Raw genomic sequence first — 27,955 nt, 5'->3', positions numbered from 1 at the left:
GAAATTTTCTAGTACTTTCTTCTTTCTTTCTTTTTCTTTCTTTCTTTCAAGTGTTCTGCTGGTTGGTTGAGCTTCATCCTTCTGAACTGTGGGAAAACTGGGGTTCTGCCCTGTCCACACCATCACTGATGGGAGCTTTGTTTTCTGCTTGTCTTTTCCCCAAGGAGATGATAGAAAGTGACATCTCATCTATGATGTCAGGAATTCTGCAAAACTCAGGGCAAAATCATCACCCCTCTCCACAGGAGTACAGGTGAGGGCTTCAGCAAAAACAAACCATTTCTTTTTGAATTGTTTAACGCGTTTATGTGCTGCTTATGGTTTCTGCGCAAGAACTATTGTTACCTTGAATTTTGCGGTTTTGCAAGACAGCCAGAAGATCTCAATTTCAAAGTTGGCCTCTCTGAGGGTGTCTGGGCTTGTGGCGTGGGGCAACGGGGACCACTCAAAGGCCAGTCTTTTGTCTCCTCCAAGAGAGGTCCCCTCCTGGGTGACAGACTGGGCATCCTGGTGAATGTTAAGATGACAGTAGCAGTTACTGCTTCCCTTACAGTGTCCTAAGATTGGCTCCAGGAAATGTCCCCCAAAAGCTTTGGGGTGTGGGGGAGGAATTGGTGGCCACACTCCTTGGATGCTGCAGAAGTTGGGAGCGGGAACTCCTGAATTCCTAGCCTGACTGTGTGACTTTCAGCAAGGCCCTTGACCTCTCTGGACCTCTGGACCTCATTTCCTTATCAGTTAAATGACGCTCTGGAGCTGAGGCCAAAATAAGTTGTTTCTTGAGACAGGATGAAGCGAGATATACACGGGTCGGGGGAGCTCCTCAGAGTCCTTTGCCCGTTTTTTCTCTTCAAGCCTCAGAGCTAGAACGGCCTCTCGGGGTTCGACTAGTCCAGCCCCTTTCTTTTACGGTTGGGGAAACTGAGGCCAAGAAGGGAGAAGGGGCCAAGAAGGTCACACAGCCAAGGGAGGGAGGAGGAGAAAAAAGGAATGAGCTGGAGTTCCCTCCCAGCCTCTCTCGCCTGAGGCCAGGAGGCCTGACTTGGTTCCCAGTGCCCCACCTGTCAAGGCAGGCATCGTGTCCATGGGTTGAGGGGGCACAGCCCAGATTATGGAGTGGGGACAGGACAGGGGCTGGCCTGGGAAGAGCAGGCTGTCACCTCGGATCAGACCTGTTTACCCAGGGGCTGTCTGGCCTCCTGGGGCCACTACAACTCACCAGCAATGCCTTCTGGGGCAGACGACAGCCCCCAATTAGAGCGAGGTTTGCTTCCTAAGGGCTGTGGGCCTGGAGGCTGCCTTCTGAGATCCGAACGAAGACACAAATGCAAAGAGATGTTTGCTGAGATCTTGCTGTGTGCAGATCTGGGACTCCACATGTATGCTAGGCATGCGGCAATCTGAGAGCACCTACTGTGTGCCCAGCTTGGGAAGTTGCTGTGATGAGCCCCCATTGCACAGATGAGGAAACTGAGGCTTGGAGACATTAAGTGAAATCTTTAACCAAGAACCCACCACCAAGGACCTCTGGGCTTCCTTCCAGCCCTGAAAGGGTTTAAATAATGGCAGGTGTAGTGGGGGCAGCATAAGGGTGTTAGGAGGTTGGGCTCTGAAATCCTCTATAATCCCAGTTGATTCCTGAGCCTCAGTTTCCTCGTCCATAAAATGGGGATAGAAATAGAAAACTCCACTGCATGGAGTTATTATAAAGATGAAGGAACAATTTCTGACTCTGCCACTTGCCAATTGTATGATTCTGGACGATTTCATTTCTACACCTTCATTTGTCTGTGTCTGTAGCAGGGATAATAAAAGCTACGGGTTTTAAATGCAATATCTATGGAAGTGTCTGTCACCCAGCAGGCACTCAGTGTATCGGGGTGAATCTCCCTCTGTCCCCCCAGCCGGAAGCCCATGGGAAAACAGGTCCTTCCCCTGGACCAGCTGGAAAAGCTCAGAACCATTGATTCTTACTGTTGCCTAAAGCACCCCATAAAAGCATCAGAGTTAGGGAATCAGGTGTTTAAACTTTTTTTTTAATGTTTATTTAATTTTGAGTGAGAGAGACAAGAGACAGAGCACGAGCAGGGGAGTAGCAGAGAGAAAGAGGGAGACCCAGAATCCGAAGCAGGCTCCAGGCTCTGAGCTGTCAGCACAGAGCCCGACACGGGGCTCAAACTCACGAACTGCGAGATCATGACCTGAGCTGAAGTCAGGCGCTTAACCGACTGAGCCACCCAGCTGCCCCGGGAATCAGGTGTTCAGAGCAGCTGCTCTGGAGTCAGACGTGCCAAGTTCAAAGTCCAGCTTTGGACATGTCACGTGATTTGCTTGAGTCTCCTAATCTTTCCCAGGAGCACGATTAGGGCGCAGTCGCTGCTAAAAGGACTGAGTATATTTTATAGAGCAAGAGACACAGAACCAGCATTTGCCGCTATTCTTACTACTTAGTTCCATTAACAAGTGTTAAGTTTCTGCAACAGTTGGGGTCTCTGGAGGGCCTTTGTGTGGGGGCCCTGGAGGAACAGGGTGGATGAGGGGGTTCCCTGAACCCAGATTTCCAGTACTCCCCAGTTGGGGCTCCCACCAGCTCCAAGCCTTGGGGTCTTGGCCAGCCCAGCTCCCAAACTGTCTGGGGTACTGAGCAAGCTGTCCCTCTCCAGAAATAGGGCAGAGCAGGCAGTAAGCTTACTGTGTGTGTGTGTGTGTGTGTGTGTGTGTGTGTGTGGAGGGGGGTGTCAATGCCTACCCAGTTCCCTGACCAGCTGGCAGGGGCGAGGCAGTGGAGCTAAGAGAAACAGTCTTGCCTCAGCACAGGATGAGTTGCCTGGGTGTCCTGCCTTATATTTGCATGGGTTTGGGGCTTTCTTGTGTTAAACAGCTACCATGTCCCTCCCTGAGGGCAGAATAATAATAATGGTGACAACAGCAATAATAATAATAATAATAATAATAATAATAATAATAATAATAGCAGCTGATGGTTTCTTAACCCTTTACTACCTACCTTCCCTGTGCCGCAGCCATCCTGTGAATGTGGCACTCCTGTGCCCATCTGGCAGATAAGGAAACCAAGGCTCAATCTGATTAAATGGCTTTACATGATGACACAGCTAGTCATGGCCAAAGTACCACTCGAACCTGAGGCTGTCCCACCCAGAGGGCGCCACGACCACTACCTCCCCGCACCCCCCCGCCCCGTGCCCCTCAAATGCTGGAACACAATAAGTTGCTTTACCACCTCGCCACTGTATGACCCCAGACAAGTCACTGTCCGTCTCTGTGCCTCAGTTTCTTCATCTGTGGAATGGAGCAAAGGGAGAGCCCAATTCACAGGTCATTGGGGGTATCTGGCACTTTCTGTCTAGAAAAGGTGTTTGGCCAGGACTGGGATAGATTGCTTTCTCAGGGAGGGGAGGTTTTATGATCGCGGAGTAGACTCCCTGGCCCCTTCCAACCACTCCCATTTTTCTCCCTGAATAATAGCCTTGGAGAAGTTTATGGGCTTCTCATTCCCCCTCTCCCATCTCCAGGGAATGGCTCCAAGGACCACTCAGGCTGCTGGTCCAGCCTGGTTCCAGCCCCCAGGCAGCCCTCCACGCAGCCCTCCATCCCCAAGGGCCGCCTTGGCCGTTAACTTTCAATGGCTGTGTGCAGAGAGGGAGGGAGCGGGGGCAGGGGACAGCAGCTGGAGGCCGTCCTGTCCCCAAGGAGCTGTCGGGGGAGAGTCCGTGGCTGGGCCTAGACAGCAAATGGCAGCAGCCTTCCCCGCCTGAGACGCTGGGGCCTGGGGGCCAGGGCCAGGGGCAGCCGTGACCCTGTGGACAGCACCAACAGCTCACGTCCCACGTGGGTTCGACATGGGTTAGCCGGTTTCCCTTTGGTTCAAAGCTGGGAGGGAAGTGCTCCCTTCGAGGTTCTGCAGGATAATTCGAGTTACTAAGCACCTACTGTGTGCCAGAAAGCTGCGGAGCTCCTTAGCAAGTGCACCGACCCCATTTTATCTTCATGGTAACAACCGTGGAATAGGTGGTGGCATGATCCCATTTTACAGACAAGGAGACTGAGGCCGAGCATCTTGTCCAGAGGCATATGTTCAGGAAGGGGCAGAACAGCGTTGCTTTGTTGTTGTTGAAGTTTATTTATTTTGAGAGAGAGAGAGAGAGAGAGTGCATGTAGGTGCGGGCAGGGAGAGAGAGAGAGAGAGAGGGAAAGAGAGAGAATCCCAAGCAGGTTCTGCACTGTCAGCGTGGGTCTGCTGCGGGGCTCGAACTCACGGACTATGAGACCATGATCTGGGCTGAAATCAAGAGCCAGATGCTTAACTGGCAGCCACCCAGGCGCCCCCAGGGCAGCAGATTTCAACTACCTGTCCCCACGTTTGGAACTTATTCTAGAGGTCAGGTCCAACAACCTCCTTTTACAGATCGGGAAACTGAGGCCCAGAGGAAGAAGGCAGACTTCTGGCTCCTTGGACGTTTACCTTCTCCCACAGCCATGCGGCTCTGTGGCTCTCCTTACAGATTCTGATGCCAGACTCTCAGTTCCTCCTCTAAGAAACGGGCAAAGCCCTTCCTTTCTTTGGACAGTGGTGTTTTCATCTGTGGATCACAGTGCTGGGCACACGATCAATCATAAATATTCATCGGATAGATGGATGGATGGGTAACTATCACCTGAGAAACAGTACGTCCATGAAAATGTAGAGAGGCTTTGTGCTTAAGTGACGACAGGGTCCCGCAGTGTGGACCAGGGTGGACAGAGGCCACCTGCCTTTCCTCTTAAGCCCCCCCGCTGAGCTGCATGTGGGGATGGCTTAACTCCCATATCAGTGTGGCTCCACCCATCAGTTGTAACCTCCTTGCAGGGGGGAGGCTGGGGGCTCCATCTGTCAGGGGCGGTGACGCTCCCAACATCCTTACACCCTTCCTCCCTCGAGGTGGCCAGAACAACTCCTCCAGCTACCTAACAGGCAAGGGAAAGAGAGGTAGCCTTTCTGGGGTCCAGCCTTCCTGGGTTCACCCCTAGAAACGCGCGTGTGTGCACACACAGACATACACACACACGCCCCCCACCCCACCCCTGCCAAGTTCCAGCCAAGTTCTAGCAAGGAGAGATTCTCTTTTCCAGCCTCCTAATCAAATCATGTCCTATTACGCTCACTCTTGGCCCAGTTGGGAATCCCCTAGCTTGCTCAACTGCATTTGATTTTCTTCTTCCTGTGAACGGTTACAAAAGATATTACAAAAGATGTGTTAGCTAAATAAATACCGCCGTGAAATGCTTAATCCGTTTTGTGTAAAGGGTTGGATTGGAAACAGGAACAGTTTGTGGTAATGTTAAGAGCTTCCTACTAAACCACATCTCCAGAAGGTAAAAACCTTGTAATCAGAGAGGAAGTGACGTCCCGGGGCTGGGTGCGCCTCTGCTCCGCTGGGATGGTGATCTGACTCCCCAAAGGCAATATGTGCCGTGGGGTCTCCTCCTAGTGACCATGCAAAAGGCAAGAGGAGAGAACGCAATGGGGAAGAAAGAAGGAACGGGGTCTAAGCATCTGCTGGGGGCCGGGCCCCATCGTACACATTATCTGGTCTTATCCTCACAGCTGCCCTCTGGGGGGAGGGGGGAGGTTATGATTATGATGATTCCATTTTATAGATGGGAAAATTGAGGCACAGGGCAGGTAAAGTGATTTGCCCAAGGTCACATAGCTACAAAGGGCTTGGAGTGGGACTTCGGCCACAAGTAGATGCCTTCTACCTGGGCTGGGCTGGGGTACCCTTCTACCCTTTCCTACTCCAGCAAGGATGTAATAAATGTCCACAGGGTGCCAGGCCCTGTGCCAGTGGCTGAACAAAATAGAGGGTCTCCCAGCCCTGGCCCTCCTAGAGTGGAATGACCGGAAACGTATAAGGTGAATACCTCCTTAAAAATTGCTAAATGTTCTGCAGACACACACAGGAAGGACCACTAGGGGTGTGGGTAGCCAGAGGGAATCTCTCAGAGGAGGGAAGATTTAGGCTGAGACCAGAAGCATGAGAAAGAGCCAGCCACGAATGAGTGCATGGAACAGCATTCCAGCCGGAGGGAACAGCAGGTGCAAAGAGAACTTAAAATGCTCGAGGAACTCAAAGTTCGACAGGTTCGCTAGAGCGGAGGAGAGGAAGGCATGAGGGGAGGGGTGGGAGGCAGCCAGGGCCAGATCATGGTGGGGAGCTGGAGCCTTACTCCCCTAATGGGTTTTAAGGACAGTGCCAGGTTCTGATGTCCCTTCCAAAAGGTCACTCTGACTGCTGGGTGTTAAATCCATCTATCCCACAAATAGTTGTCTAGCACTCGAGCCACACACTGTTCGACACCCTTCCTGTGGTTTACCCTGAACCAAGAACGCCTCTGTTCTGCACATGAGCTAACAGAGACTCAAAGGCACCGAGTCACCTGCACAAGGACCTCTATTAGGAGTAGAGCCAGGACTGGAATCCAGGTGTCCCTGGGCTCACCCCTGCAGTGCCTTGCCCTCCTGGCTCATCTTCTGTCCCTCCAGCAACATGGCTGATTAATTAAGGACACTGTTAATTCCTGTCATCAGGTTGGTCCCCTGGTCACTTAGGATGGCAGCCAGGGACTCCAGTGGTGTGTCCCTTTGCCCAGGGCCACCACAGGGTCCCCTGACCAGGGACCCTGTCACTATGGAGGCACCCAGCAGATCCTTCTAAAAATGATGACGATGATTTACCCTTCCCGCCCACAGCTTGACGTATTTCAGCCAAACTGGCACAGAGACCAAGTAAAGAGGCTGTGTGGGGTGGTGGTTCAAGCCCCAGCTCCTTTGCGTACACGCTGTGAGGCCGAGGGCTATCGCTTCCCCACTCTGAGCCTCAGCTATCCCATCTACGAAATGGGTTTGCTAAGATGCCTTCATCCCACAGGCTGTCGAGCATCGAGGGAGGTACAGACCGGAGAGGGCTGGCGGGGAGGTAGGCACACTATGGGACCACACTATGGGACTGTGCTTTCCTAAGTCAACTAAAAAGTTCTCTCCTTGGGCAGAGGGGCGGTTCTGTGCTTGCCCCACAGCCTGGCAAGTAGGAGTTGAGGAAATACCTATGTTTACTGAGTGTTGGCTGCACGCTCTTTAGAAGGTGTTCGTAATCACGTGAACCGCACCATGCCATGCACGTGGGTGGACTGGGCGCCCCACCCTCATGGCCGCCTCAGTCCTTACAACAAACACCCTGCGAGGTGGGTACAGGCATTAAGCCATATAGAGGAGCCAACTGAGGCCCAGAGAGGCAGACTACCGCAGACCAGTCTCACAGCTGTAAAGGGGCCGGGTGGGATTCAAACCCAGGCCTGGCTGACCATAGAGCCGACACTTGGAACCACTACCTGGAAATGCCTGAGAGAAGGCAATGGGGGGTCGCGGGGGACAGGCCTGACTGGGGTTCCCTAGCTGGGAGGGGCCCGGAATGTGTCATTGCAGAGGACTCGGGAATTGTGATGAGCAAACTCACCAGGGCACACAGATGAGGCAGGTAAAATGATAAGCACGTAGTAGGCACTTGGAAAATGTTGGCCGGATCATTCCACTGACGACCGAGTATTCTGAGGTCGGTGTCCCCAGGGTACCACCTTGCTCCTCACCAGGCTCTGCCCCCTTCAGCATCCTCCCGCTTCCTGGCAGAGGTGGGCCGCCCACCTCTGTGGTCCCCCCACCCCGAGTGGCCCGGCAGGCTGTGTGTGTCGCAGGGGCAGCCCCACCAAAATGGAAAGGGCTCAACCCCATTGTGTTCCAGATGGGCAAATAGAGGCCCCGGGGAAAGGTGCTGGGGCGGGTACCTGAGGCCATTGGCCAGAAGCTGCTGAGATAAATTCTCCTGGCTCGCCCTCACCTCTCCCATCTGTGAACAGGGGTGATGACACCCACAAGGTGTGTGTGTTAGTAAGGGAAAGACGGATGTGTCCCCATGTGGGGTGGAGAGCTGATGGTGAACTACTGAATTCAGAAGGGGACTCTGGGGTGCCAGGCAGGTCTTTCTTTCCTTCTTTTTTTTGTTTTTTTTTTAATGTTTATTTATTTTTGAGAGATCAAGACAGAGCACGAGCAGGGAGGGGCAGAGAGAGAGGGAGACACAGAATCCCAAGGAGGCTCCAGGCTCCAGGCTCTGAGCTGTCAGCACAGAGCCCGACGCGGGGCTCGAACCCACAAACCACGAGATCGTGACCTGAGCCAAAGTCAGACACTTAACCGGCTGAGTCACCCAGATGCCCCATCATATTCTTGACCATCACTTTAGAGTAGATGCCATTATTATTCCCGGTTTATACACTGAGCCCCAGAGCAGGTGACTGTCACACAGGCAGGAATCTTCAGGCTCTGGTCCACCCGTGTTGGGGTTCATGCCTGCTCCTAACCACGGTCTAGTTTGCCTTCCTAGAGCGCAAGCGCACGTAGGACTCTAAGGGAACCTCTACTCTGCCGCCATTGCTTTGTGGCTGGGGAAACTGAGGCCAGGAGAGGGAGACTCACTTGCCCCAGATGATAGAACTGTGGAAATGTGACCAGAGTGTTTACCTGCAGACTGTTCCCATGAGTCATAGCTTCTTTGCACCAAAGGGAACTTGGAGGCTGCTTGGGCTCATCCATCCAATAGGAGCCTGACCCCCATCATCCCTTGACTCCTGCTTGAATGCTCCCAGGACAGGGAGCTTACTACTTTGTGAGCCACCTTAGTACAAGGCTTCCATTTTTACAGAGCCGTTCCCTGTCACTTCCTCACTGGTGGGAGGTAAAGTGGGGAGTTTTTCATAATGGGACATACTAAAACTCCAAATTCCATGCAATCAGCTCCTGAAATTTCTGAACCTCAAATTTCCAATTTTTTTTTTAACGTTTTTTTTATTTTTTATTTTTTATTTTTTATTTTTGAGACAGAGAGAGACAGAGCATGAATGGGGGAGGGGCAGAGAGAGAGGGAGACACAGAATCAGAAGCAGGCTCCAGGCTCTGAGCCATCAGCCCAGAGCCCGACGCGGGGCTCAAACTCACAGACTGTGAGATCGTGACCTGAGTCGAATTCGGACGCTTAACCGACTGAACCACCCAGGCGCCCCTCAAATTTCCAATTTTAAGGCAATATAGACACACCAGAAATTTTTCCATAATAATCGAAAAGACTGTCTCAGACCACCATCACCTGGTAGAACTTTCTGTGAAAAGACCGTTCCAGACCACCACCACCTAGTAGAACTTTCTGTGGTGATAGAAACGTTCCAATTTTGTGCTGTCCAGTACGGCAGGCACTGGCCATGTGTGGCCATTGAGCACTTGAAATGTGGCTGGTGTGATAAAGAAACTGAATCCATAATTTTAATTTTAATGAATTTAAATTTAAATAGCCACGTGCATGGGGCGCCTGGGGGGCTCAGTCGGTTGAGCGTCCGACTTCGGCTCAGGTCATGATCTCACAGCCTGTGGGTTCGAGCCCCACGTCGGGTCCTGGGCTGACAGCTCGGAGCCTGGAGCCCGCTTCCTGTCCTGTGTCTCCCTCTGTCTCCGCCCCTCCCCCACTCTCACTTTGTCTCACTCTTGTCTCTCAAAAATAAATAAATGTTAAAACAAATTTTTTTTAAATAAATAAATAGCCACGTGCGGCTTCCTATTGGATAGCACAGTGCTAGAATTTTCTAGAATCCACAGAGCCCATTTCTTCACCCGTTCCTTGTAGGGCAGGGAGAAAGGACAGTGGGACTGTAACCAGCCCAGCCTCTTGCTGGAGGACCCTAGACAGGCCTATTTCTCCCTGGCCTCCGTGTCCCCATCTGGTAAATGGGAAAGTGGTAATGATAACAATACCTGCCTGACCGGCTTGGGCACACAGTGGGGACTCACCCACCCCAAGCTGTGTCCACAGGCTTTTATAAAATTAAATAAAGTTAAGCTGGGCCTTTTATCCCCTCCCGGCCCTTTGGACAGCAGGGAGTGGGGCATCTGGAAAGCTGGGTCTGTTTGCTCATTTGTCCAAGCTGTGAGGACTTAGTGAGCACATACTATGTGCCTGGCCCCATACTGGGCTCTGGGGTACAGCTGCTCCCTCAGGGGGTTCAAGGTTCCCTGCTGCAGCATCAGGTTGTCCGGGGGCCACCTAACCCAGCAGTGGACTCAGCCCGGGTCCTCGCATGGAACTCTATGCATCGATGAGGGACAGGTCATAGGGACGCTTCACTAAGCCACCGTGGAGAGAGGGCTGGGCTGATGGGCCGATGGGCCTCTGGGCAGGGAGCAGAGGAAGGGTGGAGGAGAAGGGGACAGAGATGGTTGAGGACCCAGGCTGGGCAGTGGGGACGAGACACTCCCCATTTAGGCCCTAGAGCACCGCACTCTTCCCGTGATCCACAGCGAAGAGGGGCCCGAATGCCGGCTGATGAGACAGCAGAAAGCGAGCCAGGCTTCGGGGCCAGCGGATCCCCGGCACAGAGCCTCTGGGCATCCACATCCGCTGCAGGAGACCAGCTGGGCCGGTGCCAGGCACACTGACACAGACATTTTGGCCTGGGCAAGAGAGAGACCCAGCAGGGGGAGCAGGGCCTGGCCACTGACCCCCGGGATGAGCAGCAACCCCCCACAAAGGGAGAATGGGGACCAGGCCTGTGTCGGAAGCTGAATATGCACTGGCTAATGTGATCCTCAACACAACCCAGGGAGATATGGACTGTTATTCTCCCATTTTCCAGAGGAGAAAACAGAGGCCCAGGGACCAGAAGTCACAGGGATTCATCTAGTCAAAGCTTACACTGTGCCCAAGACCCTGTTTCACCACCTTGGGGCTGTCTTTCCCCCAGAGCTTTTCTGGGAGGTGCTAAAATACAGTCTCCTGGGCACCACAGCTCAAGGGTGGGGGGGGGACCCCAGGCTCTGGGCTAGGTCTTGAACCCTGTATTTCAACCAACTCCTGGGCAATGCTGTGTACACAGCCCCCACTGGAAAGCCCCAGGATCATGGGGGCGGGGTGCATCACCCCCAGGTCACATCTAATTCTCGGCCCGTTGTGCCACCAAAACAGCCTCAGACTGGCGCAGACAGACCTGGGTTCGAGTCCTGGTCTGGCCTCAGCTTCTCCATCTGTAAAGTGGGGCCGCCTACTCCCCGTCCCTGTCCTGGAGGGGTTGCAAGGACTCAGGGAGGCGGAGGATGGCTCAGTGAGCACCAAAAATCCCGGACACCGCGGCCATTGTCACACCATTCTTTGTGTCGGTGACCTGGGGTCAGCTTACTTCGACCAGCCAAGCAGGCACTTAAGTAGCACCTCTGTGTGCAGGGACACCGGGTGATACAGGGCTCAGGGCCAGCCCTCGGTGGTCGAGCAGGCAGGGCAGGGGTGGAGAGATGGCTGTACAGACTCACGGGCCCTGGCAAGGCGTAGGGAGCCGTCAGGAGGCAGAGGGGTCCCCGAGCTTGGGGTCTGGACGGCAAAGACTTCCCGGAGGAGAAGCCACACTCCTGGGCTGGAATGAGCGCCCCCCCCGGCCCCCTGGGAGCCGGGAGCCCTAGCCCTGGTCTTTTTCAGGACTCCGAATCGGGAGAAAACGGCTTCTCCTCTCCCAACCTCAGTGTTCCCATGGGTAGAATGAGGGGTGGGGTCAGATGATGTCTGGAGGGACTTTGGCCGTCAGAAGGCAGTTTGGAGTGAGCCCCCCAGGGATGGGCACCGTTCGGGTGGGGGGAGGAAAAGCAAAAGGGGGCATTCCCGGCAGGGGGGAATGGCTAGAATGCAAAAACGCGAGGTGCGACGGTGCCTGGGTGTCCCGGGGGCAAAGCGGACACTGGGTGGCCCCAGTAGGGATGATGCTGAAGGAATGGGGAGCCAGGTGGACACCCAAATGGCAGGGAAGAAAACCACATAAATTACAACCAGAATAGCACCATTTACTCGGCCCCTCTATGGGCTCAGCTACATCGATACCCTTCCGGGATCCTTGCGTTATGGGGAAACAGGCTCAGGACAGCTAAGTGACTGCTGAGGGTCTCAGTTTCTCTATCTGTAAAATGGGGATAGCATGGAGCCCAGGGTCTGGCATACAGGAAGTGCTCAATAAATGGGAGCCGCTAGTGGAAACAGCAACAGAGGCAGGTCCGTGAGACCAGAGTCCAAAGCTTCGATGTACTTCTAGTCCTCTGGGAACCTAGCTAATGTGACTTTTGACGTTAATATTGGTATTAATAATGACAGCTAAGTCAGACACCGTTCCAAGGGCTTTACACACTTAATCCTCACGACGCCCTATGAGACGGGAAGTGTTGTTAACCCTATTTTACAGATGGAAACTGAGGCTCAGAGAGGTTAAGTCAGTGGCCCTGGGCACACAGGTGATTAGAACCCAGAGCCCAGGCTCTTAACCACTCTGGGAACTAACCACTCTGGGTCACCTGCTGCCAGAGACTTTGCTTACTGGTGGCATGCAAGAAGCCGGTTTGTTTGCAAGCCCCTCACCTCTATCCATCCCTCCCTGCTGCCCCAGCGCCAGACGGGGCCACGTGGGCAGTAGGGAGCTACAGCAGGTAACAGAGCAGGAGCAGGGTTCACACCACCAGCCTCTGGGAGGTGGGCCAGTCATGGGGTGCGGAGGGGTGGGTGGGGACCAGCCAGACGTCCCCAACAGCGGGCCCTGCCCTTCGGCCTTACCCCATGGTCTCCACGGGCCCGAGGGGACAGATGGCATCGCCCAGGCCTGGGCCGCGGCTGTCACTCGCCAGATGAGTTACGAGCAGGCTGAAGGAGTGGCAGCCGGGGGTGGGAAGGGGCTACAAAAACAATTGCAGGGAGACCCCGGGACAATGGGGGCCACGTGCCATGGGGGCAACAGTCGTTTGTCGCACAATGGGCCGCCGGGGGGGACAGAAGCCAGGCCAACTGCTGCTGCTGACAGGGCCGGCCGGGTTTTCAAATCGTTTCCAGGCCCTGTTTTCCTACAAGGCAGCCAATCGCTGGGGTAGCCGGGCGGTCACCTGATGCCAGCTTGGTGGGCTGAGGGCCGAGGCCCGGCGACAACCGAGCAGTTGTGGCCATGGCAACGCTAATTGTGGCCCTAAAACAAGGGGAGAGAGAGAGAGAGAGAGAGAGAGCGAGCGGGTGAGGTGGGAAGGAGGGGGAAGAGAGGCTGAGACACCAAGGCAGAGGAGAGGGGACGCTAGCTGCGGTGGCCCGCAGGTGACAGAAGCCGAAGTCCACCGTGGGTCCCCTGTCACATGCAGGACAAAGCCAGAGGCTGCGTTGTTTTTTTCTCTCTCCCCCTTTCCATGAAGCCCCGACACACTCCTGCTTGAAACATGGAGCTTAGAATTTGGACCGCGGGCCTCCGGGCTGCAAACCAGAAAGGCCCTGGCCAGTTTGCAGCCACGTTACGACGTGGACGGGATGCTCCTGTGGGGCATCTTGGAGCCGTGTGGCAAGCATGACGTCGGAGGTGCTGGGGGTCATGGTTACCCCACATCGGGGTACCTGCCTGCCATCCTCAGTGGGCAGCCTCTTCCTTCCCGTAGAGACTGATGGTTTTGCTCGCACATCTGTTGAGGGGTGGTGGGCCTGCGTCCCAAGTGGAGGCTCCGGGGGCTTCCTGGGGTCACGGTGAAGAGCTCCGCAGCCTTCAGGCTGTGCTGCCTGGTTTCCAGACCCCCCGCTTCCTGTTGCACATGGCTTTGGGCCAGTGACTCGGGGCTCTGAGCCTCAGTTTCCCCATCTGTAAAAGGGGGGGGATGTGGGCATATCCTACCTCTCAGGGCTACTGTGGGGATCTGGCGGGATTGAAAAGGACTGTGCTTGTTGAGCACCGAGCCCCGTGCCTCAGTTTCCCCACCCATAAAATAGGAATCATAATAATACTACCATTTGCCTCATGAGGTGACCCAGAGATTTAAACGGGTTTCTGCCTGCGAAGGGCTTGATATGGTGCCGGGCACAGAGTAAGTGCTCAACAAACATGAGCGTTTATCATTCTGGGGGGAGGGGCTAACGTGAGATGTGTTAAGTGGGTAAATGAAGGAATGAATGATTTGAGGATGTGTGATCCTGGCTGCCAAAGCGGGAGGATCCTGGGTCCCCATGTCCAGCCCCGGGGACGGGCAGATTAGGGAAGCTGGGGGAGGTGAGGGACTAAGGGGGCGATTCCAGAGGTGGGGGGGCCCCCCAAGAGCTGGCCTGAGCTCCCCGCCCCGCCCGAGCTCCTGCCCCTCCCTGCAGGCTCCTGGCCACCACCACCGGCGAGGACGACCTTCCCGGGGACCTGCAGTCGCTGTCATGGCTCACAGCTGTGGACGTGCCGCGGCTGCAGCAGATGGCGAGTGGCCGCGTGGACCTGGGTGGCCCCAGTGCACCCCACCCACATCCAGGTAGGCTCAGGGGTGAGGTGGAGGCGGGGCATGAGGGCGGTGCAGGGGAGGGGCGGCGCTCGGCACTGCCACCCACCCGCTGTATGTCTGCGGCCAGATCTCTGTCCGTGTCTGGGCCTTTGTTTCTCCATCTGTAAAATGCGACTAATCATGCCTTCCTCAGAGGGATGTGGTTCATTCATTTGCTCACCACTGTGCACCAGGCCCTGTGTGAGCTAAGGTGTCGGTAAAGAAGAAAGACAGCCCTGCCCCGACCCTGATATGTCTTGAAGGTCTAAAGCAGTTACCAAACTGTGGCCCGCGGGCCAGATGCAGCCGGCAACCTGCAGCCTGTTTGCTTTTTTTTTTTTTTTTTTTTTTATTGCCTTCGTGTTCAGAATGGTTTTACATTTCTCAAGGATGGTAAAAAACAAAAACAAACAAACAAACAAAACAAAAGAGAAGACAGAAGCTATATGGCTGGCAAAGCCTCAAATATTTGCTCCCTGGCCGTTTACAAAAGCCTCCTGAACCCTGATCGTCAAAGAGGTCATACGTGGAAAGTGCCAAAGGTCCTGGCACACAGTAGGTGCTCAATAAATGGCAGCCAGTCGCAGTCATAGCAAGTGGACTAAATATTTAGAGACCCAGAAAGCACTGGAGACCAACAATCAAGGAAAACCATCATCACAGTATGTTAAAAGGACTGACAGTTGAGAAATTCGTGTCTAGGATTATTTCTTTCATTGAACAAACTGTTCTTGGCCAAAACATCTATAGCAGGGGTCAGCAAACTTTTAACGTAAAGGGTCAAGGAGTAAATATTTTAGACTCTGTGGGCCATACGGTCTCCGTTGAGATGCTCAACTTTGTCACTGTGGCGCAAACCCAGCCCTAGACAATATGTAAACGAAGGGATGTAGTCGCGGGCCAGTAAAACTGTTTACAAAGACGTGCTGTAGGCTGGGTTTGGCTGGCTGGCCGTGGTTGGCCAAGCCCCGATCGAGAACTTCCAGCTGTATGACCTCGGGCAAGCACCCTCCCCCTCTGACCTGTGTCCTCCTCTGCGACAAAAGGACAGCCGCACTGCCCTCGCGGGGCGACGTGGAGACGTGACGCCGAAAGCTCCTTGCACGCACAGTCGGGGCTGTGTGGCACACGAGCGGGAACCCTCCCCTCTCCACCGCGTTGCCGCACGCCTCCTGTGTCCCTGTCTCCGTGCCAGGGGTTTGGAGCACTGGGTCATATAAGATGTGGTCCTAGTTGTCAGGGAGGAGCTGAGGGCCTGGTCAGAGAAGAGGGCAAGGCGGACAGATCACAGGCACAAGGGGACGAGCCCAGGACTCAAAGGAGAGCTTCCTGGAAGAGGTGGCCCCCCGGGCAGGATCATCTTGCAGGTCAACTTTGTTTCACCTGGAAGGTAGCCCCAAGTCAGAATGGTACAGTGAGCATCTGTGATAGATTAGCCATGCTAATCTGAGCTAATCCTTGGCGGACGAGCAGGACTCAGCAAAGGGGAGACAGGCACAGAGGCATTTAGAGCTAAGCCTAGAGGACTGGGGGATGGAGGCACGTTTTTGAGGAGAGAGATGAACATAATGAGTTGATGCTTTAGCTTCACGATGGACGAGGGCCAAGATGTTCATGACATCATCATCATTAATTATCCGCTCGTATTTATCGAGAGCTTATGTGCCGAGCAATGTAATGAGCACAACCTCCTGACAACTTCATACGTAGGTAATCTCGGTAGTGCCGCTGTACAGATGGGGAAACTGAGGCTGGCCCAAGGTCACACAGCTGGTAGGAGCCCACTGGTCACTCCCACGCTCCCGGGCAGTGGTTTGCCAGGCACCTGCTGTGCACCTGGGTGGGGGACGGCTCCATTCTCTGGAGGTGCCCGGGGACTGAGCTGCTCTGACCCACTCCTCCAGCCCAGTGGCATCTCTGTGCTTCCCTTTTGCAGGTGCCTTGGCCAGGGCAGCCAGCCTGCATGTGGGAGCCACCCCAGGTCCACTGCTCCACGGCCCGGCTGGCATGGTCCCCCCAGGCATGCTAGGCCTGGGCCCCATAGCCAATCACAGAGCCAGCGTAAGTGCCACCGCGTGGGTCGGGGAGCTAGAACAGGGGGTCCTCCGGGGCTGGGGTGCCCCACCCTCACCCTGACCTCTGTCTCCCCCTCTTGCGGCCTCTGCAGATGAACCAGATCCCTGTGGGGGGCCAGCCCTCATCCAGCCTGCAGGACCAGCCACAGCTGTACTCGCCCGCCTCCCAAACGCAGTTACCGCTTCCCCCAGGCACCCAGCAGGTACCGGGGGCTGGCGGGGGCCCCTGGACTCGGAGACACACACCCCTGCCTTGGGCTGGCCAGGGAGCTCTCTGAGCCTCAGTTTACTCCCCTGCAACATGGGCATAACATTCCCCGTGTGCGTGTCATTGAGTCCTTCATTCAGTCCCCTAAAACCGCTGTGCGGGGCAGGGACAGGATTATCTCCTGGGGCCATAGACCTGACATCTTGCTAAACAGCATCTCCTGAAAAGGGAGCCCGGGGTTGGGGCTGGGGGGCGTCCTGTGAGTGGCTTATGCTCTCTCTCACCTTTTCTCTCTGCCACCCTTCCCTGCCACGCCCGTGAGAAGCACCCCCCTATGGGCCTGTACGGCTCCCCGTTTGGAGCACGGCCTCCCTACCCCCAGCCCCGCATGGCTGTGCATTCGTCTCGGGAACTGCACCCCAAACACTACCCCAAGCCCATCTACTCATACAGGTGAGGTCCAGGACGGGCTGGGGCCACAAGGGGCTCAGGGAGGAGAGGGGCGAAGCTATCCCAGACAGCTAGATGTGGTGCGATGGCTCAGACTTGCAAGGGGGAGTTTGGGGGGGAGTGGGGAACCCCCAGGTGGGACCTGCTCAAGGAAGGACCATCGTGTGTCCAGTCAGCCCCCAGGGCTGAGAACCCACTCCCGACTCTGTCACTCATAAACTGTGTGGCCTTGGGGAAGTGGCTTGGCCTCTCTGAGCCTCAGTTTCCTCTGGTGTAAAAAGTCATCGAAACAAGAGGATTGTGTACCTCACAAGATTTGGATACGGCTGGGGCGGGAGGTAAGCAAGCCTCGTTAAAGTCTAAAGGCCCATAGGCATGAATTATGAAGAAGGAATAAAGAGAGGAAAAGCACTTTCTCAGATTGGTACCAGTGTCCGAGCTCAGGGTCAAGAAGGGCGGGAGGTGGGGAAAACGTAGGGCCGTGGAAAGGTACCAGAGCTAACGCCGTTGGAGGGTGTAGGGGCTGGTACCGCTGGGGTCAAGCAGGGCAGGCTTCCTGGCAGAGGAGACCTGGGGCCGTCAGCCCGAGCCACCGTCACCCCCGCCTTCTCCACCCTGTGCCTCCAGCTGTCTGATTGCCATGGCCTTGAAGAACAGTAAGACAGGCAGCCTGCCTGTGAGCGAGATCTACACCTTCATGAAGGAGCACTTCCCCTACTTCAAGGTGAGGGGCCCCAGCCTGGCCTAGGGGTGCTGGAGCCGCCCCGGCCTCTCGTACTGCCAGAACCCAGGACCTGGTCCCGGGGCCACACTGGGTCGCCCTTTTAGGCCCCCAGTTGTGTCCATAGGCACCGTTCACACAGTCAGGGGCAAAGAAATCCAGAAGGGAAAGGGGGCATCTGAGCTGGGCTCTAACGAGGGAACAAGTTCACCAGGCATCCGCAGCAGCAGGGGAGGGGGGCGGCGGGAAGAGGGACTAACCTAGTTACTCAGCACCGACTCGGTTCAACATACGGATGCAGGGGCACCTGGGTGGCTCAGTCACTTGAGTGTCTTGATTTCAACTCAGGTCATGATCCCAGGGTCATGGGATCAAGCCCCATGTCGGGCTCTGAGCTCAGCATGAAGCCTGCTTAGGTCTCTCTCTCTCTCTCTCTCTCTCTCTCTCTCTCTCTCTCTCTCCCTCCCTCCCTCCCTCCCTCCCCCCCCTTCCCTTCCCTCCTTCTCCCGGCTCACGTGCTCTCTTCCCCTCCCTCTGAAAAAGTGAACAATTTCAAAAACATACTGATGCAGAACACAGGCTTGGCAAGAGCTTTTGCCCCGCCGAGCCTCGGTTTTCTCATCCATAAGATGGGGAGGATAATACCCCTCTGCCAAGGTTGGCGAGGACTCTGCGTGTAAAGGGCCTGGCAGCTCCTGGCACGTGGTGGGCCACTAGGAACGTTAGTTTTGCTGGCATCCAAGTAAACTCAGGAGCCGGTGGTCAGAGGGTCGGTACCAAGCTGTGAGGTCCCCGACTTGGACCGTGCCCTCCGCAGAAAATGCCACGCACCGTAGTGTGTGTGGGAGGGGAAGAGGCCATGAGGTGCGCTGAGAGAAAGGACGGAAAATTCGGCATCCCCGGGCCGGTTCTCAAGTAGTAACTGTCGGCTGGAGCCAAAGTGCACCTGCCCCTTTAACAGGGCACGGGCCCTCCAGTTTGCCCCAGTCCCCACCGCTCTCTCTCGTCTTCCCAACTCAAGGCGGGTGTCGGAGTGTCGTGTTACCCCGCCCCTGCCGCGCCTGCCCCTCTAGGCCCGCCTTTGAGAGGCCCCTGGAGAGGAAGAGCTCATAGGGAGGTCTCTGAGGGGGTCTCCTGCGCGTCCGTCTCTCCCCACAGACGGCTCCCGACGGCTGGAAGAACTCGGTGCGGCACAACCTGTCCCTGAACAAGTGCTTTGAGAAGGTGGAGAACAAGATGAGTGGCTCCTCGAGGAAGGGCTGCCTGTGGGCCCTGAACCTGGCCCGCATCGACAAGATGGAGGAGGAGATGTACAAGTGGAAGAGGAAGGACCTTGCCGCCATCCACCGGAGCATGGCCAACCCCGGTGAGGCCCACACGCACCGCCCGGCCCGGCTCTGCCTGCGTCCTGCCTGGCCGGCACCAAGTCTCGGCCCCGATGGGGGGCACACGGGCCTCTGGTGAACTTCCCGCCTGTGAACTATGCCTCCCCTCCCTCCCCCGCTCCCCTGTGGCTGCTCAGCTCAGAGCCCTGGTCACAGGTCTGGGAAAAGCTGTTCAGTCTCCCCCCAGCAACCCCTAGTTTCTCCCAGAGAAACCCCAGACGAGACAACCACGGGATGACGTCGCTTTCGTACTTCTCCTACCACATCGGCACTGAGTTTTAAAACCATAAAATAATAGGGGAGCCTGGGTGGCTCGGTCGGTTAAGCGTCCGACTTGGGCTCAGGGCATGATCTTGTGGTTCGCGGGTCCAAGCCCCGGATCGGGCTCTTGGGCCGGCAGCTCAGAGCCTGGCGCCTGCTTCGGATTCTGTGCCTCCCTCTCTCTCTGTCCCTCCCTCATCACGCTCTGTGTCTGTCTGTCTCTCTCCCTCAGAAATAAACGTTAAAAAAACTTTTTTACATATTAAAAAACATAAAATGATAAAATAATAAAGTAATAACACCCAGTGTGGGCTAGGATGTGGAGAAACAGGCACCTCCGTGTCTAACTGATGGGAACCTAAGTGAAACTTTTCCCGGACACAGTAATAGAACAAAACCCTGCAAACTGTACCTCATTGTTTGCACCAGTTATTATTTTTTTAAGTTTATTTATTGATTTTGAGAGAGAGAGACAGGGAGAGCGAGTGGGGGAGGGGCAGCGAGGGAGAGAGAGAATCCCAAGTAGGCTTCATGCTCATCGTGGAGCCCGACGCGGGGCTCGAACTCACAAACCGTGAGAGCGTGACCTGAGCTGAAACCAAGAATCGCTTAACTGACTGAGCCACCCAGGCACCCCCTTGATCCAATCACTTCTGGCCACGTGTGCTGAGGAGATCAAAGATTTCAACAAAAGGCTTACACACAATGTGATTCATCACAAAATTATTTCTAATGGTAAAAAATTGAAAGCAATCTAGACATCCTACAAGAGGGGATTAAATAGACACAATGTCATACCATGCAAGGACTAGAGAGAAAAATATTTTTGGAATAGAAAGAAATACTTCCAACACAACAGGTGAAAAAAAGACAGGTTATGAAGCCATATCACACAGCCTCATTATATTTTAAAATGCATATGTGATGTTACATGAACATATACATTTATATATGTGTGTATATCCACTCATATGTGCGTATATGTACTTATGTGGACACACACACACACACACACACACACACACACACAGACTAGAAGAAATATACCAAACTCTTTACTGTGAATGAAGAGACCACTGGTAATTTTTATATTCTTCACGTTTCTGTATTTTCCAAATCTACCCTGTTCGTGAACCTCTTTGCTATGAGAAAAAAAATATGGCATGTTTTGTTGTTTTTTGTTTTTTTTTTTTTAATTAAGAGATGTGAAGGGGAGGGGAGGATGTGAAATGAAAGGCCAGTCCCACCCAGCCTTAGGAATATGTGGCCTGACTCCATGGGGACTGGCATGCCTGGTGTTTGCATATGAAGGAGGACAGGAGTATAACTCAGACACGAATAATTCAATAAAGAGAGGAAAAGGGGACCATAGCGGGGTCCGGGAGGCCCTCAGCAGAATGAGTACCGTGTGATGCCCACCCCTCAGAGAGCCCTGGGGTCTGGCTTGAGACCTGAGGCCAGCCCTGACACGTTTAGAGTAAGACCCAGGTTGGAAGCGTCCTCTAAAGTGAGTGTAACCTAAATCGATCCTGGGACCCTAGCGGTCCAGTCTCGAACTGGTGTTACGGTCCAGGAGACACGAGCCAGCAACCAAAAGTAATTCCACAGTCATGGTCTTGTTCGTATCCAAGGCCGTCAAGGAGGATCCAGCTTTAACTCACAGCGACACTTCTTAATGTCTCTTGAGCAGCAGGGAGTGGCGAGGGCCCCTTGCACGTTGATGCATTTTGTCCCCATGTCGTGGATTTGTAACCTCCGCCGGACCTCCTCTTGCAGGGCGTGAGGAGCTCCAGGCGAGGTCCTAGGGTTACTGCACTGTCCCAATGAGAGGAGCTCATGTTATTATCCGAGGCCCTTCTCCTTCCTCAAAGACCCTACCCTGTGATTTCATGACATTTCCCCAACAACACTGTGTGGAAGAGACTGAGGTTCAGAGGGTCCAAGAGGTTGGCTAACGGTCGCGCGCATGGTTTACCACTGGGGCCTGGGAACTGCAGGGCGGCTGCTCAGTGACCTCTCCCACTTGCCTGCAGAGGAGCTGGACAAGCTGATCTCGGACCGACCGGAGAGCTGCAGACGCCCTGGCAAACTGGGAGACCCCGAGGGCCCCGTGCTGACTCATGCCACCACGGTGGCCATGGCCCATGGACGCCTGGCTGTCTCCCAGCTTCCGCCCCAGCCACTGATGACCCTGTCCCTGCAGTCCGGCCCCCTGCACCACCAGGTCCAGCCCCAGGCACATCTCGCCCCAGACTCTCCCGCCCCGGCCCAGACCCCACCGCTGCACGCCCTGCCGGAACTGAGCCCCAGCCCCCTCCCCCACCCCGCCATGGGAAGGGCGCCCGTGGACTTCATCAACATCAGCACCGACATGAACACTGAGGTGGATGCCCTGGACCCCAGCATCATGGACTTCGCTCTGCAGGGTGAGGCCGGAGGAAGGGGGGGGGGGGCTGGAGGGCCAAGAGGATGGGGGAGGGCAAGAGAGAGGAGGTCTGTCTGCATTTCCACCTCCGCTCATTCCTTCAACAAGCACTCCCCAACCGCCTAATGACGGTGAAGTACAGCCAGCATTTAGTGAGCGCTTACTGTATACCAGGCCTCGTGCCAAACGCGTCATAGCCATCACCCCCATGTCACCCTGCATCGGCCCTGGGGGGCCACTGCCATTTCACGTCCCCATCCTGCCAGCGAGGAAACTGAGGCAGAGGAGCGAGGTCCCCTGGCTCGCCGGTGGCCCAGCCGGGATTTCAACCCAGGTCCGTCCGACCCCCAACTTTTCCACTCCCACTGCTTCCACTCACACGTGCCAACCTCATGCCAGGTCACACTCTGGCCCCCACTGCCTGCCACACGGTCGTCCCTGATACACAGGAGCTGAGCGGATGACCGAACGAACGAGGGAGGTGCCTTGTGAGTCATCCGTTCACAACCGTGTGCCAGCCAATGGCCGAGAACTCCTCTGCCCTCGAGTTCGGTGTCTAGAGAGGGAAACGGACCGGTTGGCAGTTTGTTAGTTAGCAAGCGAGCGAGTCATGTACAGCTGTGAACTGGGTGTATCCGGACCTCACCGCCTCCTGCCTGTCCCCCGAGATTATCATGTAGTCAAACTGTGTTGTGCTGTTCTGTCCCCTGACCTTGCCACAGTGGGACCCCTTAGTGAGAGTAAGTGCTTCCCACACAGCCCCCTGTTTAAGCCCCTGAGGGGAGGAGGAGTGGGGGGGTGGGGGCGATTGTCTCCATTTCATTCCAAGGAGCCTGAGGCTCCGAGACAGAAGTGATGTTCCCAGGGATGCCCAGTGGGAAGGGGGGGGGGGGCGGCTAGAACGAACTTGGTGTCTCCATGCTCCCCTGCGGTACCCAACTTTGAACCCCAGACATGGTCTTTGCCTCTTCCTTAAGATAGGATTTGAACTCGGTCTGTTTGACACGAAGCCAGCTCACCCAACCGCTTTTGTCTTTGAAAGGGAACCTCTGGGAGGAGATGAAGGATGGGGGCTTCAGCCTGGACACGCTGGGGGCCTTCGGAGACTCCCCCCTCGGCTGTGAGCTGGGGGTCTCGGGCCTGACCCCCGTCTCCGGCGGCAGCGACCAGTCCTTCCCAGACCTGCAGGTGACGGGCCTGTATGCTGCGTACTCGACCCCAGACAGCGTGGCCACGTCGGCCACAACCTCGTCCTCCCAGTACCTGGGCAGCCCAGGGAACAAGCCCATCGCCCTGCTTTGAGGTGACGCCTCACCTGCCCCGGCACCCGGAACCCCGGGCTTGGGTTCCTGGACGCAAGCCTCTCACATCTCCGTCGGCACCCTGGGCCCTCTCGCACCTCGGCAGGAGGCCTTTGGGGCCACCTCGAGTCAGAAGGACAGAGGACAACGGACGGGCATTGCAGCCTCCCTGACCTCCTGACACCTGAGAACGAGATTTCTCCAGCCTGCATCCCCGCAGTGCTCCCGAAACGACCCGCAGTCCCCTCTGGGGTGGGACCGCCATGGAAACACCCCGGCAGGGAGGCCCTTTAATTTATTCTTCTGGGATTAAGCCTCCACCTCAGCCTCCAGAGGACAGGCCTTGAGGCCAGGAGCAGAGCTGGGAGACTGGCGCACCTCTCTTGGACCGGACCAGGCTGAACTCCGGAATGGGTGCCCGGCCCTCCCCTCCAGGCTCCCCACTCCCGGAGTCTGTTGGAGTTTCACACAACAGGTCCCGGGCCCATGCAGGGCACCGTGTCCCAGTGTACATTTATTTATATTTATTGGAGCCCATCCACACCACCTCTCAGAACCCAGCCCCTGGCCTCTGGAATGAGAGCCCCGGTACCTCTCCCTGCATCCTGGCAACCTTAACTCCCAAATTACAGGTGAATCGTGACGCCAACTGGCTCTTAACCCCTTTGCAGCCCTGGGCTGCTTTTTAGAACAGAAAGCACTTTTGACACTATGAGACATCCACTTTTTCTAAATTAGATTCCAGATACTTTTTTTTTTTTTTAACGTTTATTTATTTTTGAGAGAGAGACAGAGACAGAGTGCGAGCAGGGGAGGGGCAAAGAGAGAGGAAGACACAGAATCCGAAGCAGGCTCCAGGCTCCGAGCTGTCAGCACAGAGCCCCATGCGGGGCTCAAACTCATGAACCATAAGATCATGACCTGAGCTGAAGTCAGAGGCTTAACCGACTGAGCCACCCAGGCACCCCAGAGACCGGATGACTTTCTAACTGCTCAGGCATGGTCCAGATTTCTTCCCACATGCTCCTAAGAGGGGAGGTGGCATACATAGTTTGGGGCTGGGGGGCTTTCTAAGGGCAAATCGGGAGGGGGATGGAAAGAATGGCAGGGGCGTTCTGTGCTGGAATTAAAGACACTCCTGATGGAGGGCAAGCAAACTGAACCATGTAAAACTTGACCCATGCAGCGAGTGGGGGCCAGCAAAGCTATAATGCAGAGTATTTATTGGCACCTGTTTGTCTGTTCATTGCCCTGTGACCGTTTTACGTTTCTTTTTTTTTTTTCTTTTTGTCAGCTGATTTTGCAAGTGGCAGATTCTGCAGACGGTGGGTTGGAGGAGGGACAGGAGAGGGGGGTGGGGAAAAGAGAAGGTAACTCGGGATCTTCCAGCTAAGGTGATGCCAAGAATCTGCCAGAGTGGCTTGTGCCACTGCCCTCTCGTGACCAGCTGGATGTTTGGCTCCTGTGTCTGTGAGTTCCCAAACCCAAGAGCCAGAATTTTCATCAGCCAGCCACCTGGAGGGTTCAGGGTTTAGACTTGTCTTGAAGGGCCACCTTTAAGTACTTCCTACCTGGTTCCGGAACTTTCTGCCGAGCAGCCACCATCTTTCAACATAGCCCGGTGCTGTGCATCTGAGCAGGACCGCTCAGCTGCTTTGTGTGATGTGCCCCCCAATAAGTTAAGATGTTTGAGTCATTGTCAACAAAGACCCCGCGTTCGGGCAACACCAAGACTCTGTAAGAGTAGTGATGAATAAATGTCTTCTGTCAATAAAGGCTGAACGGCAGCCCTGTGGCTTGGGGGAAGATGGGGGAGGGGGGAGGTGAAGGACAAAAACGCCGTTTGTCGCAACCCTCACAGGTGAGGCCCCATTTACAGATGGGGAAACTGAGGCCCAGAGAGGCAACACTGAAGCCAGGCCTCTGATGCCAGGTTCCCATTGCCCCAGAAACTGGGGGGAGTTGGCCATTCATTGGTAAAATTAGCGTGGCCATCATTTACGGTCCCTCAGTGCCAGGCTCTTGACAGGCATTATCTCCGGTGGGGATGTGAAGCCCGTTTTTTGCTCAGAAGGCGGAGGCTCACGTGAGCTGAAGAGGCAGGACTGGGTCTGTGTGTGCCAGATTCCAGAGCTAGAGCTCAGAGGCGCTGCCTCTGGTGCATAGCTGGGGTCAGAGAAGGCCTCAAGGGCGAGGAGACACAACCTTTTGAGCACCGGGCCCTGTGCTGGTCACCCCTATCGATCAGCTCCTTCTATCCTCATGACAACCCTACCAGGCATGCCGTAGTTACTGTACCCATTTTGCAGATGAAGAAACTGAGGCTCAGAGGAACAAAGGAATGTCCTGCCATCCAAGATAACAGCAAAAGGGTGTATGAATTAGGCGTCTAAGTCTTAAGCCCTCCCAGGGAGTGGCTTGCAGCCTCACTGGGGAGACCGGTTCACACATAGGCAACAATTCGCAGGAAAGGAAGGGTAGGAGGATGATGGGGAAGTGGGGATTGGGCCTACCTTAGTGGAAACCAGGCAGGTGACAGGGAGAGGGTGCCCCGGGGGTGGCCCTGTGACCCCAGCCTGGCCAATGAGAACATCACTGCCCCCACCGCCCCCAGTGATTGGTTGGGGGCGGAATGACACCGGCCATGTCACATGTCACAGCCGATCGACATCACCTGGGGACTTTGTAGAAGCTACAGGACAGGGCCACCACACCGGAGGGTATAGCCTGAGCAGGTGGGTCACCACAGGGAGAGGGCTAAGGAGCCTTGGGTCTGACACCTATTCCTTACTATGGGCACTTGGGGCAGGTATGCACAGAATCAAGGCAAGAATGCCAAGATCATAAGGTCACAAGCTCTAGGCAAAGAGCCCCAGTCACAACCCAAGCCCCACCTGTGCAGGGGCCGTGTTGACACAAGGACGAAGCGTGAAGGAGAGACCTGAGGAATGAGGCTTCTCTAAGGTTCTCTCTGCAGCTGGTCAACTCAGGAGGAAAATACTCATCGATGTGAGCACCAGCTGTATACTATGCACGAGCTAAACAGCCAGGAACCATCTCCTCGAGACAACACAACCACCCTCAGAGTCAGGAGATGGTCCCATTTCCCAGGTGAGAACACTAAGGCTCGGCTCACGATCATGCAGCTTTCCTCTTCTCCCTCCAGGAGAAATCGTCCACATTCTAACAACAAAAATAGTAATGACACGGGGTGACATGCTACATGGCTTATTTCGTTCATCCCGTTCTCCATGGGGCACAGCTGTCATCACCTGTGGGAGGCAGAATACTGGCTCCCAATGGTGGCCACGTCCTAATCCTGCGACTTTGTTCGGTTACAGCAAGGGGAATGAAGGGAGCAGATGGGATTGAGGCTGCATTAATTAGTTAATTCAAGCAGCTGTCTTAAACGAGGGAGCGTATCCCGGATTATCTAGGGAAACCCTGTGGTCATCACAGGATCCTTCTAAGTAAAAGAGGGAGGCAGGAGAGTTGGTGTCAGCCCTGGAGATGTAACCTTGCTGGCCGTGAAAGTGGAATGGGGCCTCTCGATGCCGGAAAACACCAGAAAACGGACTTTCCCTTAGAGATTCCAAAAGGACCACAGGCGGGGGGCGCCTGGGTGGCTCAGTCGGTCAAGCGTCTGACTCTCGATTTCGACTGGGGTCATCATCTCACAGTTCGAGCCCCAAGTCAGGCTCTGCACCGACAGTGTAGAGCCCGCTTGGGATTCTTTCTCTCTCTACCCCTCCCCACTCGTATGCGCTCTCTCTCTCAAAATAAATAAATAAACTTAAAAAAAAAAAAAAGGAACCACAGGCTTAGCAGCACCGATTCTAACCCAGTGAGACCCATTACAGACTTCTGATCTCCAGAACCGTAAGATGACAAGTTTGTGTTGTTTTTAAGCCACTAAGGTTGCGCTGTCACAGCCGCCACGGGAAACAAACATCCCATTTTACAGAAGACAAAACTGAGGCTCAGAGCGGCTGAGCTGCTTACCTGTGATCAGGAAGGGGTGGAGATGGGATTCCAATGGCGCTCAGCTTCCCCACAGCCTATCATCCATCTCTGAGGGCTCAGCTGGCCCGTCGCTTGCTGGGGTTAACGTAGAGCAGTAACAGGTTATGCGGCTGCGGTCTGACCCTAGATGAGCAGCTCTCCCGGCCCTTTGCACGGCCCTGGCACCTCACCGCCTCACCTAGCATTTGCTCCCCAAGGCTCACCTGGTGCAGGTTCAGGGAAAGGGATGAAGGAAACGGACAGAAGTAGACGATGAGATGAGCGAGGCAGGTGTTTCCACCCCTGGGGGGGGTCGCAGCACCCCCACCTCCAAGGCAGGGGTAGCAGCCGAAGCCCAAACTGGCGGAAGGAAGGGAGGCCTGGCAGCTGGGGCAGGAGCCGCTGGGTGGGCGGGGGAAGCAGGAGGCACAGGAATGGAAAATTTAAAGGCGCACGCTAGGCTGCGTTTCCCCGCCACCGTGTTTGAGCGATGCAGGCGAAAAAGTCCAATGCCTTGAGTAGACAATTACTTCCAGGCTTGATCCGGAAGGATCGCTCCCGTGAAAATGAACAAAAAAGCCATTTCGAGTGTCGGCGAGGTTATGGGGAAACCAGATCCCGTGCGCGCTGTTGGTGGGAATGTAAAATGGTGTAGCCCCAACGGGAAACGGTCTGGCGTTTTCTCACAAAGTGCAGCACAGAACTGCCGTCCGGTCCAGCAATTCCGCGTGT

At 55.1% G+C, this 27,955-nt stretch overlaps 1 protein-coding gene across 1 annotated transcript; it reads left to right on the top strand.

Annotated features, from left to right (window-relative positions):
* On the top strand, positions 1-26,993 carry FOXN4 (forkhead box N4). The gene is made up of 9 exons (XM_060612503.3): positions 1-253; positions 14,238-14,386; positions 16,332-16,456; positions 16,563-16,673; positions 17,004-17,131; positions 17,756-17,852; positions 19,008-19,215; positions 21,529-21,921; positions 22,963-26,993. Exons 1-9 carry the CDS (start codon positions 129-131, stop codon positions 23,220-23,222), a joined length of 1,596 nt encoding a protein of 531 aa, XP_060468486.3. The 5' UTR covers positions 1-128; the 3' UTR covers positions 23,223-26,993.
* Positions 26,994-27,955: the final 962 nt, after the last annotated feature.

The sequence above is a fragment of the Panthera onca genome, chromosome D3 (genome assembly GCF_046562875.1).
Source record: "Panthera onca isolate mPanOnc1 chromosome D3, mPanOnc1 haplotype 2, whole genome shotgun sequence".
Classification (NCBI taxonomy): domain Eukaryota; kingdom Metazoa; phylum Chordata; class Mammalia; order Carnivora; family Felidae; genus Panthera; species Panthera onca.
The sequence above is the reverse complement of the archived record's forward strand: the minus strand, read 5'-3'. Positions and strand labels throughout refer to the sequence as shown.